Source organism: Melozone crissalis, unplaced genomic scaffold (assembly GCF_028551555.1).
Source record: "Melozone crissalis strain CALT ecotype California unplaced genomic scaffold, PUWL_Pcris_2 ptg000016l_1, whole genome shotgun sequence".
In the NCBI taxonomy this organism is placed as follows: Eukaryota; Metazoa; Chordata; class Aves; order Passeriformes; family Passerellidae; genus Melozone; species Melozone crissalis.
The window spans coordinates 27,638,551-27,656,831 of record NW_026535794.1 but is presented as its reverse complement, the minus strand read 5'-3'; the positions used below and the strand labels follow the sequence as shown (position 1 = coordinate 27,656,831).

General features: G+C 39.3%; 1 protein-coding gene across 1 annotated transcript; it reads left to right on the top strand.

Moving 5' to 3' along the window:
• Positions 1 to 13,999: 13,999 nt before the first annotated feature.
• NDUFA4 (NDUFA4 mitochondrial complex associated) lies at positions 14,000 to 17,962 on the top strand. Its single transcript, XM_054273571.1, has 4 exons — positions 14,000 to 14,168; positions 14,782 to 14,870; positions 15,188 to 15,248; positions 17,743 to 17,962. The coding sequence occupies exons 1-4, from the start codon at positions 14,124 to 14,126 to the stop codon at positions 17,797 to 17,799; spliced, it is 252 nt and encodes an 83-aa protein (XP_054129546.1). The 5' UTR covers positions 14,000 to 14,123; the 3' UTR covers positions 17,800 to 17,962.
• The last annotated feature ends 319 nt before the right edge of the window (positions 17,963 to 18,281 follow it).

Sequence of the window (18,281 nt, the reverse complement as noted above, 5' to 3'; positions counted from 1 at the left end):
TCTCTCTGAGTACATTTCCTACAAACTATCTGCTGGGGCAATGAATGCTGGCTTTATTTTCCTGTTTCAAATATATCTTATGACTAATTCTGATGGTTTTATCTTGTTGATTCTCAAATTGCTTTTCCATTCTGACAAATTAATCATATTTAATTTAATTAAATATCAGATTAAATATGATTAATTTTAAGTAATATTGATTAATTAAATAATTAAATAATATTAATTAACATGAATTAATATTAATTAATATTCTTTTAATTTTCTTGTTTTAAATACAATTTGAAAGATTCCTTCCTGCTCACAGTAGTCTCCCTAACTTTGCTGAAAAGTGATTTTGGCTTCCTTTTATATTTCCTCTTTCATTTCCATAGGTGGTAAACACTAATGCTGTGATTCCAGTATAGTGTCATCCAGTAGCTTACATGACCATCAGAATTTTATTCCTTGGACTATCCTTGGAAAGGGGAATTGGAGGCACTTGAAAGTAGAGATCATGGGTGGAGATAAGAACAATTTACGGGAAACAACAGTGAAACAAGAAAATGAACAGTAACAGCAACAATATTAATCAAAAAATGCACAAGAGAGAGATGAGTGATTCATGTGCAAAACATTCACCACGGGGCCCGAGCCGACCACACCATACTCCCCCAACCTGGAAGTGAGACCCTTCCTCAGTCTCCAGAAAATTATGTGCGGTGTTACAGAATAACCTTCAGGTGCTAGCCATCCCTCCTCCTGGCTACTTCAAAAACTAACTCTGGCCAAAATGCTGTCATAGAAACCTGAGTCTTTAGCTTCCTTGTTTGCTTAAATGTTCTTCCCTTTTGTCAGTAGTACTGATACACCGCAGGCAGTGGTGTAATATTAATTAACACCTTCCCAGCAGGTCTTAGGAGCCTTTGCAGACTCCCCCAGGGTGTTTGCCAGCTGGTAGTCACTGTGCAAACCTGAAAGTCTCATGAGATCCCAAGCCTAGCTGTCCATAAGTGCCATGACAGATTCTTCTGCCAATGCAACCTTTCTCTTCCTCACTGCTGGAGAAACAACTTATGTGCAATACAAGTAAAGAATGTCATTCCATTATTTTTTAATAATCAAGACTTACTCCCTCTTAACAAGATATGAAAAATGTGAACATAAGCCAGCAATTCCCACTGATTTCAGTGGGCTCTGGCTCAGGCTTTTAATGACGCTGACGGATACACTTTTTCCAGATGTAGTCTTTCATCCATCAAACCATTCTGTTGTTCTGAGGAAATCTGGGATGTAAAGAACATCTGCCACAATGAACATAAAAAGCACAGACCTGCTGTTACTAATGGGAAGTATTCTAAGGGCTTGGATTAAAAAAAAAAGTTAATTAATTTTACAAGAATAATTACTTTGAATGTGAGTGCCAATGGCCCTTCTCACATAAAGCTTTTCCAATACAATCTTGTTTTGGTCTTGCTGAGGACAAAAAAATGGTTCACTTGTTCTGACAAAAATCTTTGTGAATAGCTGTAAAATAAATTCTACTGAAGGGGTTTCTATAGCTTCCTTTTAAATTCTATTTACTTATTATCTGTAAACAAAGAAGCTGATTGGCTTGGATTTGTGTGATAAATTATAATGAAATAATAAAACCTCTACACAATCAAGAAAGGAAATAACTGCTTTTAATGTCCTCTGTTAAAAAGTAATTGTGACATTTAGGAATCAATTTGCTGCTTTTTCTAATATTCATTATATCACTCATTAGCACAATGTTTAGCAAACACAGAAGATGTCTTTTACTATAACATTTTATAGCATCTAATCTCTTTTTAATCTGGTTTTGCCAAATTGCGCAGGTTTTTTTCTTGGAAATTTGTATTTTAAGAATTTGAGCTGATTTAAGATCCAATTTATTGCAGAAGAAAAGACAATCAGTTATGCTAGAGCTCCCCTTTATCTAGATGTATATACAGTTTCCTTTGTCTTTTAAAAGGGAAAAGCAATCGCCAAGACATGTCTTTGTTAAGGTTCCCTGCTGGCAGCATATGGCAAAGTTACTGGCACCTTGCCTGGAAAACACAGCAAGAACTGATAGATCTGAGCTCATTCTGGGGCTGGGGAGAAAACAGATTACCTTGAAGGCCACTCTTACAGCCTGTGACCGTCCGTGGCTTGGCAAGAAGCACACGTTCCTGAAAACAGATCTGGGAAGGTGAAAGAGAAAAAGATTTTACCCTCCTGAGTGACGGCATAGCCCCCAGAAGAGTCCATGCTAGTGCAGGACCTTCAGAGGTCTTGATGTAATTCTGGTTTATGTGCTACTGTGAAATAAAACTCTCAAGGTGTAAATCTTTCCAAAATAATAGCATTTGCATGCGTACAAATGTTTAAGAAATAATACTCTAATAATAAAAATAACAACTATTTTATTAAAAATATTATTATAATAATATTATTACAGGTTGCTCTCAAGTTTTTATTGAGAACTGTGATGAAATCCTGCAGCTGCAGAACTTCTGAAAAGAACTCCTAATTTTCTTCCATACTGTCATATTGCTTGAACCAGACAGTAAGAGTGAAGATCCATTTGATGTAAAAAATAGACTTATTTTTTCTTATTTGAAATTGGCTTGGCAGTATGCAGTTTTGAAGGGTTTAGTGGTATTGAATAGACGGGGAATCTGCTGCAATTGTGATGTTTATTGTGACAGTGGTCACAAGGGTTCTTGGATGAGGGAAGAGACGAGAATGTTGACTCCATGTTTCAGAAGGCTTGATTTATTATTTTATAATATATATATATTACATTATAACTATACTAAAGAATAGAAAGAAGAGCTTCCTCTCAGAAGGCTAGCTAAGCTAAGAATAGAAGAGAAAATAATGATAACAAAAGGCAACTCTCTCGGACTCTGTCCGAGATAGCTCGGCCTTGATTGGCCATTAATTATAAACATCCAAGATGGGCCAATCAAAAATCTACCTGATGCATTCCACAGCAGCAGATAACCATTGTTTACATTTTGTTTCTGAGGCCTCAGCTTCTCAGAAGGGAAAAAAATCCTAAGAAAGGATTTTCACAAAAATATGTCTATGACAGTTTATTAAGCAGAAATCCTGAAGAGACTTGAATATCTCCAAACCCAAACTTGGACAAGACTTCTAGCAATAAGAATCTACTCCATTCTTCCATGAAAATACTTTTATGCTAAATATCATCCTATAGCAAAGATAATTTTTATGCTTATACAGATTTACTAACCATGACAATTATAGGGAACGGAATTGATTTCCAGATTGCTTTAATTATTTTTCAGACTTTAAAAATGCTGTAAAAATTAAAATAGAAAGGTTCTTTTCACTTACACTGGCATGATTAATATTTTTTTTTTTAATGAGAATGTCCAGCCACAAAGATGTCTTCTCAGTCCCAATGATGGCAGGGTGCAGTTTCATATGAAGTCTGGCATCTTCCGTTCTCACAATGTGACCCCCATGGCCCCCTCCCATTAACTGATACCAAATTTTGCAGTTATCAAACCATACACTGAGCCAGTTTCAGATGTGACCCTACCAAGGAGCCCTGTGGGTCTAAGACCAAGTGATCTAGTGCAAGCCAGGGGCAGGGACACAGGGTCAGGAACATGAGAGGGAAGCAGCCAGGAGTGCCCAGCTCGAGAGCAGCCCATGTCACATCAGGTGACAGAGCTGCTGGCAGCTCCATGGACAGACCAGTCAGGCCTGCAGTGAGACAACACAACCCCATCACCCCCTCCCATTCACTTCTCCTGCATGTTTCCTGCAATTATATCCTTTACATTTGCAATTAGCGCTGACCTGGAACTGGTCCAGATAAAACCTTTTTGTTCATCTCTTTTGCACAGCCCTATGTGAACTGGTGCTGAAACATGAGCATCCAAGGTCAAAGGATAGATAAAACTACCTCCAAGTAGCACTTTCAGCTTACTGTGAATTAAAATGACTGTGTTACTTTGGCCTAAGCAATTCATTGCATCCTTTACTGTTCCATTTAATAAAAGCATACCTGTCTGTGTTCTCACTATTATTTATTTGTATTCTGTGACTCAAGGTGGCTCTAAAGAAAAATTATTTGTAAAACTCACAATGCAGTCTTTTCTGCTGCTCCTCAAATGACTCTTCTTTCTCTTCCAGATTCTGCAGTCATGAAACTGTATGCCAGCAAATCAATCTAAAAAAATACAACCTTGAAAATCATTCTACTTCCCCTTCCAAATCAAATAGGAGAGCAGAGACGTAGAGTCATGGAGCAAAAATTCCCACTGTACTGATTTGTTTATTTAAAAATGCAATGTGGATTACATCTTTTAAGATTCATTGCACTGGAATGTCCTGATTTTCAAATCACAAGTTATTTCAATTTGGCCAACTTTTAATGAAAGCTTGTTTTGCACAACAAACAAATATACTGAATTCAAGTTTGATTGGACAGATCGTTCTTGTAAGGACTTACTTATTTTAGTTTTAAAAAAATAGTCCATCTCTAGACTGGCCTCTTGCACCAATTTTTTTTTAATTAGTTAATGATTCTGCTGAGAAGAGGTTGTGTAAATATATCCCTATATTTTTGACAAGTTTATTACTTTTTAGAGCTCCAGCATTTTTAAATTATGCTTGCAGAAGATACCAGGTTTTAAAATTTATTAATTGCATCTGCATCTGTTCTGCATTCCACAGAGAAAAGACAAGAGTATTGGGTGCTTGGATACTTCGGGGTACTACATGTGTTTGTTAAGAGTTCTTTCACATAGTGTTACTATTCTGTTTATGTCTCCTTAAGTAGGATGGCAGCCTGAAAGAGGTGTTTCTTCAGGGCAAGTCCCAAAGTGGAAAAAGAGATGGGCAAAGGCAGCATCAGTGGAGTAACATCTCAAAGTATACAAGCTTGTAAGTTTGTCAGGTTACAAATAAATAGGTTAGTGAAAGACAGGAGTCAACTGTTTTGGACCACATATGTTCTGAAACCAGCAAGTAAACAAACAAAATATTCTGTTGTCCTTAACCTGATTTCTTCTGTAATGTAAGGAGAAAACAGCTTTTTACAGAAAAAAAAAAAAAGAAAGTATGCTATGAAACTCCTTTGTAGTTAAATATGCTAACTCTTATGTTCTGCCCGTTCCCAAAGAAAAATTTTGATGGCTTAGTACACACAAGAAGAAATATCAAGACATGCTGTAGTTTTCCCCTCACATAATTTTCATTTCAGTCAGCAGTCTGCTGTTCAAATAAAATAAATTCCTGCTCAGAAGTCTGATTACAGTTATATATTTCATGCAATCACACAATGTGAATCTTACAGATATGCTGTATACATTATTCAAAGGAGAAGGATGAGCTCAGTCCGACATCAAAGCACATTATTCTCCTTTTCCCATAAATATAATAACACAATTTCCTACATTGACATGAAGCTGTATTTAAAGAAAGGATAGTATGGAAATACTATTTCTCGATAAGTGGTACATCACACATTTTTAACCAAGTAGGAGTTTCAAAAAAGAGTAAGTAAAACTCAAGAATAACCAGAACAATTACTTTCATGCACTTTTTGATATTTTTATTAAGGAGAGATATTGGGATACTTTGTATTCTTAAGATTAGAACATTAAGTTTTATACTAATCTAGACAAAAGCATAGACAAAAAATGTCATTCTTCAAAATATGTGGATGCAGCACTTTAATTTGCATCCAGGCTGAAACATGGTCTGTCTTCCTTCTCCCAAATAGAGAGAGTACAGCATATTTATTTATTTATTTATTTATTATTTACCCAGAAAGGAGACAAGCTGGATTTCATGTTCCACTATGCTAGAAATTGTCTGCATAAAGTACTAATCATTCAAAAAAATGTAATAATTCGAGATATTGAAAAAGGACAATGGCTTAGAGCTTCTTTACAAGAACTTGTCACTGCCCTCCCATGCCAATTTTGTTTATGTCCAAATTATACTTCATCTGGCAAAGCCACAGAAAGGTTTAAACCATTGCTAACATTGCTAACCAACTGCTTATCTACGGTTATATGCCATGTCTGTAAAACCAGGCCACTTACAAAACTTATCAGCCGTTGCAGTGTCTGATGTTATAACCCTCACAGGAGGAACCCCAAAACCAGTGTTTTTGCACAGCACAAACCATGTGAAAATAGCAAGAAACAGATATTATTAGATGTTCTGCACAAGCACTCCAAGTCTCCCCAGGTTCATATCAGGATACTGCAGATATCTTGGGTTTGCTCTGAAGGGTAATGCAAGCATGAGATTTACCCAGAAACATTTTCTCAAATGCAACTGAAGTCTATCCCTGTGCATCAGCTTTTATCTCCAGTGATTTTGGCAAAGGCCAAATATGACTTGCTGAAAGAGTGATTTATCCTAATTCTACCTTAGACTGCCTCTGGGAACCACCCATATCTTTCTACTGATTTTAGAAGCAAGATTTGCTAAAACTAAACTCCTAACTTTTGTATTTCTAATGGAATGCATTACCCCCAGTGCATTGTCACTCACTGAAACACATGCAAAACACACTCCACACCCATCCTTTTCAGATGGGTCAGTGCTACCCAACAGTGCCAGCACAGAGACTCCTAAAGTAATCAATAATAATTCTGTCATCTGGTATTAGCAGCTGGAATGATGTATCTCTTTTTGCTGCAATGCATAAAACATACTGGATTTTTCAACTACCTGAAAAATATTCTTTTGCGATTTCTATTCAGTAATCCTCCCCACTTCACAAATACTAACCTTCTTCTAAACACTACAGCAGAAAAGAGTGGCAAATAATGTACATGAATAACATCCTTACTTCCAAAACAGCAGTATCTGTCCCGTTCATAAATTGCAAGAATCCCTTGTTACCCTGTCCATAGAGAAAACAAAAGCTCTTGTTAGTGGAAGACAGATGAGATTTTTCTCCAGCCTAGGTTTGTGGAAAATAGCTTGATCAGAATTATGTCTCATCCTGTCCTCTAAAGGCTCTATCACTGTCGTAAATGAGAAGAAGTTTTGGCTTATTGAAACTGTTAGATTTGGAAGCCTTATTCTTTCTACAAATTGTGGTTCCATTAAAAGTACTGGCTTTCTCCACGGCATTAAAAAATACAGGAAAATAAATTAGAATACAAAATCTATTTATTCTTTTCTAACTGCGTAATCCTTTGTTGGCACAGCTTTTGCAAACAGTCCCACAGCAATAAGACTATTCTTTATAAATATGCACAGGTTTCATGTTTCTTTGTTATTACTATATTGTTCTCTTTAATTTTTGGAATGTATAGTGAATTTGTGACCTCATGTATCATTCCTGCTGCACAATTATACTTTGTGTATGTGTATGTGTGTGTATTTCTACATTTCAGAAGCTGCCTGTAAGCAGTCTGCTCTCTTCCCAGATTGTCTGAGTCACTCCTGTGGCATCTGCAGCAGTTTCTCCTAAGCAGCAATGTGTCCTGGAAAGGGCTGTTAAGACCAAACTATTATTTTCTGGCAAAGGACAACAGCTTTAATCAAAGAGCAAACCCTGATCAAATTTTTATAAATCATTAGCCAATAGGTGATGAAATATGATAGTTTTTATTAGTATCACTCACACTGTCATGCCAGACCTGGAAATCCATGACTTGTCTCAGTTGGATAGATTCCCAGCATTTAACAAAACAAAACAAAAAACACCAAAAAACTACCAAAAAAAACCCACCAGCTGAGATGAGAGAACATTTTGCTAAAACTATGTGCAAACAAAAGATGAACCAAAGGCCAGCTTAAGTTTTGAAAATGAGAGCAGAGGACTCATAAGAACTATCTATTTCTTCTCCAGCATATGTAAAAGAAATTACCCAGAATGGTCCTGAACTATTACTCAAGCATGTTTCTCCTTACTCCATAGCAGAAACTAAAAAGCATACTTAAACCTTCTGTATTAAGATGAAAGATCAAAAGCCTTGAGACAATGACAGGAACTAGAAGCACCTTTAATTTACCTCCAGTAAGCTGTTACTGAATAGTTGAAGCAGCATCTAGTTAAAAAGAGTTTCAGGTACCAGTCCTGCTTACATTTTTAGTGAAGATTTGGAATTTGTATTGATCCATTAAACTCATCTTTTATTTTTAGAGTCCAGATAGTTTTTTAAATCAAATACAAGAGCAGCTTACAGGGAAATACTATTTATGGATGCAATTCTATGAAAGAGATTATCTGTAAAAGGGCACTGGATCAGTGTAGTTTTTCGAGGGACCATTCCAGTAATTTTTTGCAGTCTTCTGGTGACATTCAAGCCATCCAGTTGGGTGAAAGCTGTGTGAGGCCTGTATTTCTGCATCCTAAATTCTGGCAGATTATATAACTTAAAACAAAGTATATTTTAAATATAAAAATCAGCTGTTTTCATTTGCTATTTTGAACCTAGAAAGTAAGCAGGAACAGGGACCACAATTAATTTTAAGTACTTCATTCTCGGCTGTTATGTTTTTGCCCTGTCCTTTTTTTGTGTACTTTTAATGGATATATGGAGACAGGAACCTTTATCAACACATATTTTTGACAGACATAAATGAGAGAAGTAGAATATTTCCATACTATATATCTCAGAACGATTAATTTTTAATTTCTTCTTTGTTATATCCCTTGTGCTGTTAGTTTTCAAATTTCCAGTAGTTTACTTCCTTTCACCACAGTTTCTTAAATGCTAGACATATTTTTTGTTGCAGTTTAAAAAAAAAAATCTTGTTTCTAATCTTAATTTCTTTCTTTCTACTTTTTCTTTCCTATAAGCATAGCATTTCATTTAACGAACATTCTGAAATTCTTAAGCTTTTTTTTTTTTTGCAGAACAATTGCAATGTTTACACTTAATGGAAGATTTTATCACAAGCTGCTATATTGAAATGTTAGTGCCTTTATCCATCCACCTCATGTCCCCCATGTCTCCTTATGGCCACTAGACCAGGCATGCAAGAACAGAATATGCAGCCACTCCATTTCACAGAGTTAGAACCCAAATATGAGTCAGATGTTAAGGAAGATGTCACCCCAATGGGCTTGGCAGAGGTCTGCACACATAGATCCTGTTCTGCTGTTGCCCCCTGCTAAGTGCAGAGAAAGGAGTACAAGTATGTACAACAGAGGGAACAGACAGTAAAAATAAAACAGAAACAGTAAAAAAATGAAATCACAAAAATCCCTGTGTATTTATCACAGGTAAGCTATGCTTTACATTTTTACGTATTTTTGAGGTTTTTGAATATATTTTGTTCTCCTATAATTCCTTTTCTCTGCTAAGAACATTAAAAGTCCTTGCCTTTTTAAAAAATCTGATGAGGCCTACAGAAATCCTCAGTTTATTGTTCAAATTAACAGAGAAATGTCCTGATGCTATAGGACAATTCACAATGAATTTAGTTTCTTGAGCACTAACCAGTTTGAACATCTCCAAATCTACTAATCTTTCCTTCCTATTTTCCTCCAAGTAAAAAAAGTAACTTCAAATTGACTATAATTTTGTCTTTTTTTTTAATGAACTGACTTTGTCAAACCTTAAGGGTGCAATTCTTCAAATAACCTGATTTTATAATGACTTCTGATTCTTGTTCTTTGGGAGATCAGACTTGATTATATTTGTGGCTAAAATCAGTTGCCTTAAATTAAGAAAAATGAGACATACCATACTTGTTGAACAGATTAGAAATCTGCAGATTTCTATGAATCAATTCATATTGGCAGGTAAGGTTTGAGGAATTAAGACTTTAGAAACAGGAAGGCCACCATAAACTAAAACAAAGCATCTGGAATAGAAGAAAAGTTTCTGAAGTCAAAAGCTCAAATGAGCCTAAGCACAGGAACAAGGTCCAGTGACAATCAAGGAGGGACAGTGGGAGACAGAAGCCATGACGTGAGGCTGTACAGGAGAACAATAGACAAGAGGAAAAAATAAATGACAAAGCATCAGAATAATCTGAGGACTTGATTTTTCAGCAGTGCTGAGCACTACTGCATGTTTAGCCCCTAGTTCTTCATGGACTGGTTCATCACAAAATCTTGCCAAAATACCTGAAGCATTTATGCATCCACTTATTTAAAAGGCAAAAACCTACACAAAAATAACTTAGATTAAAGGAAGCAACATGTCTAACTAAAGGATAATGAATTTAATTGTCAGATGTGAACATAAAGGTACAAAACCTTAAGAAGGAATAAATGTGTTTACTTTCAGCTTGTGTACCTAAGTGACAGATAAGAGAGTGGCAAAATTATCTACCTTTATCCAGTGTTTCACTGTCTTTCTGGGAAAGGATTGATAAGTCACAGAAAATTGCTAGTCTTCAAGTATGGCTAATCTATTGACAGCATTACTATAAATTAACCCATATAATTTATATAACCATAGCCTAGTACAAGCACTCAAACTTGGCAGCTGAGTGGGTATTTCTTAGAACCATGGATCCATCATCAAGATGCCATGAGGTACTTTGAGTTTACACTCTGTATTTTGCCAAGTGATGCAAGTGAGGGGTTGCATTTTTAGCAATGCTGCATTGTGTGAAATTTAAAAATATTAACTTGCAATTTTCAAAATTAGAATGAAAATGTCTGATTTCTGATTGTTTTAAACTGTAATTTTTTATGTCTGCAAAATTCATTCCCATACCCAAAATTCCAGGTGTTACAAATAATAAGGCATGTATAGAACAACAAAACAGCTGAGCCATACAGGCCTAGGCAATAAAAGCTGACATACAAAATGACAAAAATTTATGAAAGCCCATGAAATGCATGACAAATGTTGCAAATTGATCAGGTCCTACACCACTTTAAATTCATAAAAGCATAAGACAGCAAAAACTATAAATCACTGTGAAAAAAATTATACTGAAAAGCATATAAAAATCATAATGTCTTTCCTAAAAATATGTGCTCAAGACAGAGCCTAGTGGAAATAATGCACCTCTGATGCTCTTCCCTTAGTAGTGCAGAAACAGGATACTTGTAGTCTCCAAATTTTCCCACTTAGCCATATGTTGGCTGGGCATAAGGAAGCAGACTCTTGCACTCTGAGCAGAGCTTTGCTGAGCAGCCCCAGTTTCTGGTTATCCATCTACCCTTTGGTTGCTCCCTGGTTTTCCTGCAGCAACTGGCATCTCCTGCAATCCAGGTATATGGTGAAAAGTTCAACTACTCTGCTAGAAGGGGAGCACTGTAACCTTCCAAGTTACTCTTTCATGCATTTCTCTTTTATAGAAGAATAGCAGCAATAATATTATTTTCATAGTTTTAACATAGGCAAAATATTCTTTCCATTAAAAAAATGGAAAAGTACTGTTGTCATGACATAATGAATACTGGAATAGAGTAACAGACTCCTGGAGCACACCAACTATAGATTTTTTCTGTTTATGAACTCTGAAACAAATGAAGGAGACAAGCAAAAGAATTACATTGCTCCAAAGATAACATTGTTAAAACTATTTTTTTCTTGTGACATACAATGACTTGTCAAATCCATTTGTACAAGTTCCTGAACTCATCTGTTATCCAGGTTAAACTAGCTCTGGCAATCTGGAAAAAAAAAAACCAAAAACCGATTTTTGAATTATATGCAAGAAATACACTTTTTTGGTAGAATTTATCATAATGGAGGCAATTGGAGATAATGGCTGAAAATAAGCAGAAGCCAGTCTGTGGAACTAGGGAGTGAAATAGAAGACATCCACTTGCTTCAATATATTTATTCTCTGCTACTTTGTTATCTTTTACTTCAGAATTTTACTTTGTTATACAGCCACAGAAACCAAGAGCATTCCTGCCAAGTTCTTTTGTGTCTAACCTACAACAAGGACTATTTCTGTCTTAGGTTAGTAGCATGATGATATGCCCTTTACCTAATAATGACTTTTTTAATGCCTGGGCACAAATTTACCTTTTGGGCTACCTTTTGTGAAATAAATCACATCTCAGAGTAGCTGGTGATACTATCCAAAGATAGGTATTAGGTTCCCAGTTTTGAATAAGATACATAATAATGGAGAAAAAAATAGGACAGCACTTGGACACAGCACCATACAATAAATAGCTATGTTGCTCATTTAAAATTATACAAAAAGAAAAAATAATTAAATTCAAGCCACATTTAAATAATTAAAGCAACCTTAGTCAAAATATAATGGAATCATAGAATGGATCAGGATGGAAGGGGCCTCAAAGGTCATTTAGATCCAGGTTGCTCAAAGCCCCATCCAATCTGGCCTTGAACACTTGCAGGGATGGGGCATCTACAACTTCTCTGGACAACCTATTCCAGTGCCTCACTACTCTCTAAGTAAAGAATTTCTTCCTACCCTCTGTAAGTTTAGAGTAATTCCTCCAGGTCCTATCCCTACATGCCCTTGTAAAAAGTTCCTCTCCCACTTTTTTGGAGGTTCCCTTCATGTACTGGAAGGCTGCAAATGGGTCATCCCATAACTCTTCTCTTTTCCAGGCTGAACAATCCCAAGTCTCAGCCTTTCCTCTATCCCTCTGATCACCTTTGTGTCCTCCTCTGGGTTTGCTCCAGCAGGTCTATGTCTGTCCTGTAATGGAGTACTCCAGGTGGAGCAGACAGGGAGAATCCTTTACATGTAATATATCATTATAATCTGCTTTTGGAAATGAAAGGGCTGTCTCAATGCCCTGTACATACCAACCTTTTGCCAACCTGACCGTAGCAAAAATTAAGTTGGCAGTTCTGTGATGAATTTCATTCCCTGTATCCTTTTCAGGACAATGAAACTCTAACTGTTTTGCCTCATCTTTAAACCATCCCTTTGAGTTTTAACCCAGGTTGGTGAGTGCTCAGGCCTGCCCTGTGAAGGGAGCCCAGCTGAGGGCAGACACAGGCGTGGAGGTACCCATGGCTACAGAGAAGGGAGCAGGCAGGCGCCTCACAAGGCCATGGCAGGCTCTGCCCCAAGAGGCAGCAGCTCTTGGGCGGTGTGAGGGCAGCACCAAGAAAGTCCTGGTGGACAACGAGCTGTCCATGAGGCAGCAGCGTGCCCATGCGGCCAAGGAGACCCGCGGTATCCTGGCGTGCATTAGGAATAGCATTGACAGCAGGCTGAGGGAGATGATCCCGCCCCTCTATTCATCCATGGCGAGGGCTGCACCTGGAACGCTGTGTCCAGTTCTGGGCTCCTCAGTGGAAGACAGGTCGCTCCTGGAATGAGTCTTGTGGAGGGTTATTGAGGACAATTAGGGAAGCATGTCTCTTAAGAGGAAAGGTTGGGAGAGCTGGGCCTGTTCAGCCTCGAAATGGAATGAGTGAAAGGGAACTTAATAGACGTCTATAAGGGATATCAAGAGGATGGAGCCAGGCTCTCCTTGGTAGTGCCAAGCAATGGGATGTAAAGTAACGGGAAGAAACCGATGCACAGGAAGTTCCACCTGAATACGAGGAAAAACTTCTTTACTGTGCAGTTGACCACACACTGGAAGAGACTGTCCAGAGCAGTTGTGGAATCTCTTTCACGAGAGATATTCCAGACCCGTCGAGATGCAATCTTGTGCATGTGCTCTAGGACGACCCTGCCCGGGCAGGGAGGACCAGATGACCCACTGAGGTCCCTTCCAACCTGGCCCGTTCTGTGACAGGGGCGGCAGGCGGGTGACCCTCCACGCCGGGCGGCCGCGGCTGCCGGGCCCTGCCTGCCGCGGGCATCCCGGGCGCAGGCGCTGCCCGGGCGCAGGCGCTGCCCGCGCGGCAGGGGCCGGCGTGGGGCGGCGCTGCCCGGCTGCCCCGGGGTGCCCGGGTCGGTGCCTGCCGCCGCCCGCGGTGCCCGCGCTGCCGGCGAGCCGGGGCCGCGCTAACGCCGGGGTCACACGGGCCGAGGAGCGTGTCGGGGCCGGCGCGGGGCGCCGCTACGCGCGGCGGCCGGTGCGAGTCGGCGGAGGGCGCGCAGGCGAACGCCAGAGCTGCTACATCCGGGCTGCGGCGGCGGCACCTGCCGCGGCGGGGGCCTCGGTGACATTGGGGCTCGGCGGCTGAAGGGGGAGGCAGCGCTGCGGAGCCCGCAGACAGCGAGATCTTCGCCCGCACCCACCACACCACCACCACCCCGACACCGCCGCCATGGTGCTGAGCACCATCCTCACCCACGCGAAGAAGCACCCGGCCGTGAGTACCTGAGCCTGATACCCGGCCCCGCGCCCGCCCTTCTCTGCCGTGGCTGGGTGTCCCCGGCCACGCCGGTCGCCTCCTCCTGGCCCATCCGTCTCTGGCATTGCTGTGCGTGCCGAACCCCTGACCGCCCGGAGTTGGCCGAGCAGACACGGCCAGGTCCCTTTGATCACCGGTTTTGCGGCCTCGCTCGTGCTGCGAGGCTCGAGGTGGCCGTTTCCGATCTTCTTGCCCACCATTTGCCTCCAGTCTAGCTCTCTCGTGTTTTTGGTTTTGTTATCCGAGCACAGACGGTAGGGGCCATTTTGGCGGTAAGGGACGGTTGTCTGTCGCAGAAACGCGATGTAACGGAATGTTTGGTTTGGTTTTGGCCTCTCTGTTGTAGGACTGTTTTTCTCATCCCTGCCTCTTCATAGCTGCTAGTTCCTCAATGACCCCAGGGATACCTTGCGAAAAAGGAACTTATCCAGGGGTTTAGAGGGCCACGTGTTTGTAAAATCCGTAAGACTGTTCTTTGGCCTGCCATAGCTGATGTCAGGAGTCCTGTGTATCAATACTATTTTGCCATATTGCAGGATGATACTTAATTTTTTTTGTGTTATTATTCCAGTTGATCCCTCTGTTTGTGATCATTGGATCTGGAGGTGTTGGTGCAAGCCTGTATCTGATGCGTTTGGCAATGTTCAACCCTGACGTTAGGTATGTATTCAGTAATTCCCAGTGCCAGTCCTCTTGCTGCATATGTCACACTCTGCTGCCTTGGGTTTTGGTTTCTGGACAACTTAATGTCTTGGTCCAGTATCACCTGGCATTAAGTGTGTGGAGCTTTCCTTGATTTGGAGATCTCTTTGTTTACCATGATACCTAGAGACTGCTGACAGGACAGTGCCTTTTTCTGCGGAAACTTGCTTGGATGGGTGATCAGATGACCTAATAACCACAGTACATATTTCTTTTTTTTTTGCAATTTGAAGGTAATGTTAATATTCTCTCACATCTTGCATTTCTCTCAATAGCTGGGACAGGAAAAATAACCCAGAACCTTGGAACAAAATGGCTCCCACTGACCAGTACAAGGTAAAATGAGAAATACAGATTTGCAGGAAGCATCATATTAGAGGTGTAGCCTACTGCTATAGGATGTTTGATTATATGGGAGAGCAGTTGGATGAGTGATGTATTCCTTTTGTGCAGCGTTTGTTTGTCTCTAGAACTCTGAACAGAGATGGCTGAGTTTGAGGTTTAAAACTCTCCTGATGGTGGTTGATAATGGGGTGAAAAGAGACTGTATGAAAATAGTCATATTTATTGCACTGAAAGGAAAAGAGCAACTGTAAGTGAGAGGAAGAATTTACTGGCTCATAATACTCAGAAATAAACTACAGGGAGAAGGACAAAACCCCAGAAAATCGGTTTTCTAAGCTCTAAGCTGTTGGCCTTTACTCAATGAGAAGCACTGCAGGAAAATGTCAGTGTTTAATGTAACCATGAATTCAGGTCTGCAGGTCTTGATTTTTTGAAAACAAAACAATGTTAACAAAATAATATCAGTAAATAACTGGATGCAATAGAAATGTTCCTTAGCTGATATTCAGCTAATTTCATTGAACTAATGAGGAAGCATGCAAAGATGTCTGAAACATTTGGTAGTTTACAGGTGTTCTGAAATCGTAGACTCATTTATGTTGGAAAAGACCTTCAAGATTATTGAGTTCACCCTTGGACTGAACACCATGTTGTCAGTTCGACCATAGCACTAAGTGGCATGTCCAGTCATTTCTTCCACGCTTGCAGAGATGGTTACTCTACCCCCACCCAGGGCAATCTGTTTCAATGTATGACAATCCTCCCAGTGAAGAAATTCTTCCTGAGGTCCAACGTGAACCTCCTCTGATGCAGCTTGAGGTTGTGTCTTCTTGTCCTGTTGCTGGTTGCCTGGGAGAAGAGGCCAGCCCCTACCTGGCTACATCCTCTTTTCAGGGAGCTGTAGAGAGTGACAGCCTCCCCTGAGCTCCCTGTTCTCCAGGCTAAACAACGGCAGCTCTCTCAGATACTCCTCATATGACTGACTCTCTGTACCTTTCACCAGCTTTATTGTCCTTCTCTGGACATGAATCGTGTTTTAATCATGCTTTACTGAAGTACTATGTTAGTAGTATTGCTGTTAAGAATACTTTAAGATTATTTTCAAGCTTCAAAAAAAGCAAATCTACTGTGTTTTCTAAGATAGTTTCTTGTTTGGTACCATATACTACTATGAAAATCATTGAAATAAGTAGAAAAATCCCACACTTCCAAAATAAACAGGTTGCAGTTCCCTTAAAAGTCCAAAAAGAAAATTTCATTCTTTGTTTTCATTGCCAGTTCTGGAATGTTGCTGGTTTGTAAATATCTAAACGTGGCAAATCCTGCATAGTGCACAGCACAAATTCTTTTAAAGAGTGCATGACTTGTGTGGCATTCCCCTTCTGCCTTAACATACAAACACAGCCTCAGTGTTTGCCATATTTGGGTGTGAGAATCATTGGGGACATTTTTTCCAAATCTGCCTTGTGGGAGATGAAAAGGACATATATTCTAATTTGAGGATGACTTTAGTAAAAAGTTCTTGCAATACAAGTCTTGCTTTTGATGGGATTTTTTTTCTATTGTAAACTTCTTTTTGTCATATTAACTTCCTCACTCTTCTTCCAAAGTAAAGAGTTGATGACCTGAGCATTACTGTAGGAGTTGCAGACAAAGCTGTAATTTGAATGTGCTGTAGGCTGTTGTGTTTTCTTTAAAAAAATTTTTAAAAATAAAAAATTGGGTGTAACTAAAAATAATCAAACTGATTGTTATGTGCTTTTCATCTTTTTGTTTTTTTAAGAAAAACTGTACTATCACATGCTTGCTGTCAAGTCAAGCTGGGATGCCAAAATAGGCAGTTTGTCTGCAGTTAGTTTCTCATGCATATGAGTTAGTAAACTCATTGTCCTCCATCACTTTTTGGGTTGTTCTGGATTGCTTGTAACAGGATCCAATTACAATAGTATAGACTGAGCATGTGAGAGGATCCGTTCTGACTTTAATTCCTCCTTATCATCCTTTGCAGTTCTAGATGCAGCTTCCTAAACCAAACTTGGCTTTTGTAGCACTGCCCTAAATGTTCCTTTGTGCCCCTGTCTGTTCACAGACACTGTGCTTTGCACCACATGGCAAGCTGGCTTTTGCCTTCAGTATACAGGAGCCATAGATTTTGAGCAAAATGGATAAACTCCTCAGTACTGTAAAAAGTTCCTCTGAATGGGCTTCTAATTCTGGGGGTTAAGAGGAGACACTGTTGGTTTTTTCTAGTGGAAGACATGACCACTCATTTTAAATGCAGAGCTTCTAATACTGGGTATAGAATAAATAGTAAAAAGTTACTGTTTATCAAAGGTTTTTGTTTATTTATTAGTGCCCGGTTCACAGACTCAAAAAATGTTTTCAGTTTCCTGGTGTAAGTTCAATGATGTATATTTTTAGTAAGTACCAGGGAAAATGTGCAATCAAACTTCTTAATTAATATTCTTTCCCTTCTCTTTCCTAGTTTGTCGCGGTTAATATGGATTACAGTCGCCTCAAAAAGGACCGTCCTGACTTCTAAAAACACAACAATGTCCATAAGCTGCACAGAAAGGTCTTCCGGAAGCTGTTCGCACAAGTGTCATGTTTAATCATCCAGGAAATAAGTAAATTTGCCTCACACAGCACCAGGTCATGTGTTTGAAAGTGTTTTGATGAGGCTTAATAAATGTTTAAAACTTGAAGTGTCTGCTCTTTCATTTTGCAAAATGACAATATCCTCCTGTTAACAGTTTCTGCTGTATGGTTTGTCAATAGGCAAAAGCCAATTCATGTTTCCTCTACAAGAAATCAAAGTTGGTGTGAAGTTATGCTCAGTGTGTTGATTTCAGAAAAGTAACATGCTCATGCAGCTATACCAAACTTCAAGAACTTGAAAGCATGTATTTATATGTATGCATATAAATTTTTCAATATACCTGAATTTATGTACTTGCCCCTTTAAGAAGTTTTGATTGCAGAAAAGTCAATGCCAACAAGTCATTATCCATCAGGGAGGGAACA

Excerpts from the sequence above, each read along its gene's own strand:
- NDUFA4 (XM_054273571.1), top strand. The coding sequence starts at position 14,124 with ATGGTGCTGAGCACCATCCTCACCCACGCGAAGAAGCACCCGGCC. Across the intron at positions 14,169-14,781 it reads ACGCGAAGAAGCACCCGGCC|TTGATCCCTCTGTTTGTGAT; the intron begins GTGAGTACCTGA and ends TTATTATTCCAG. Across the intron at positions 15,249-17,742 it reads CTCCCACTGACCAGTACAAG|TTTGTCGCGGTTAATATGGA; the intron begins GTAAAATGAGAA and ends TCTCTTTCCTAG.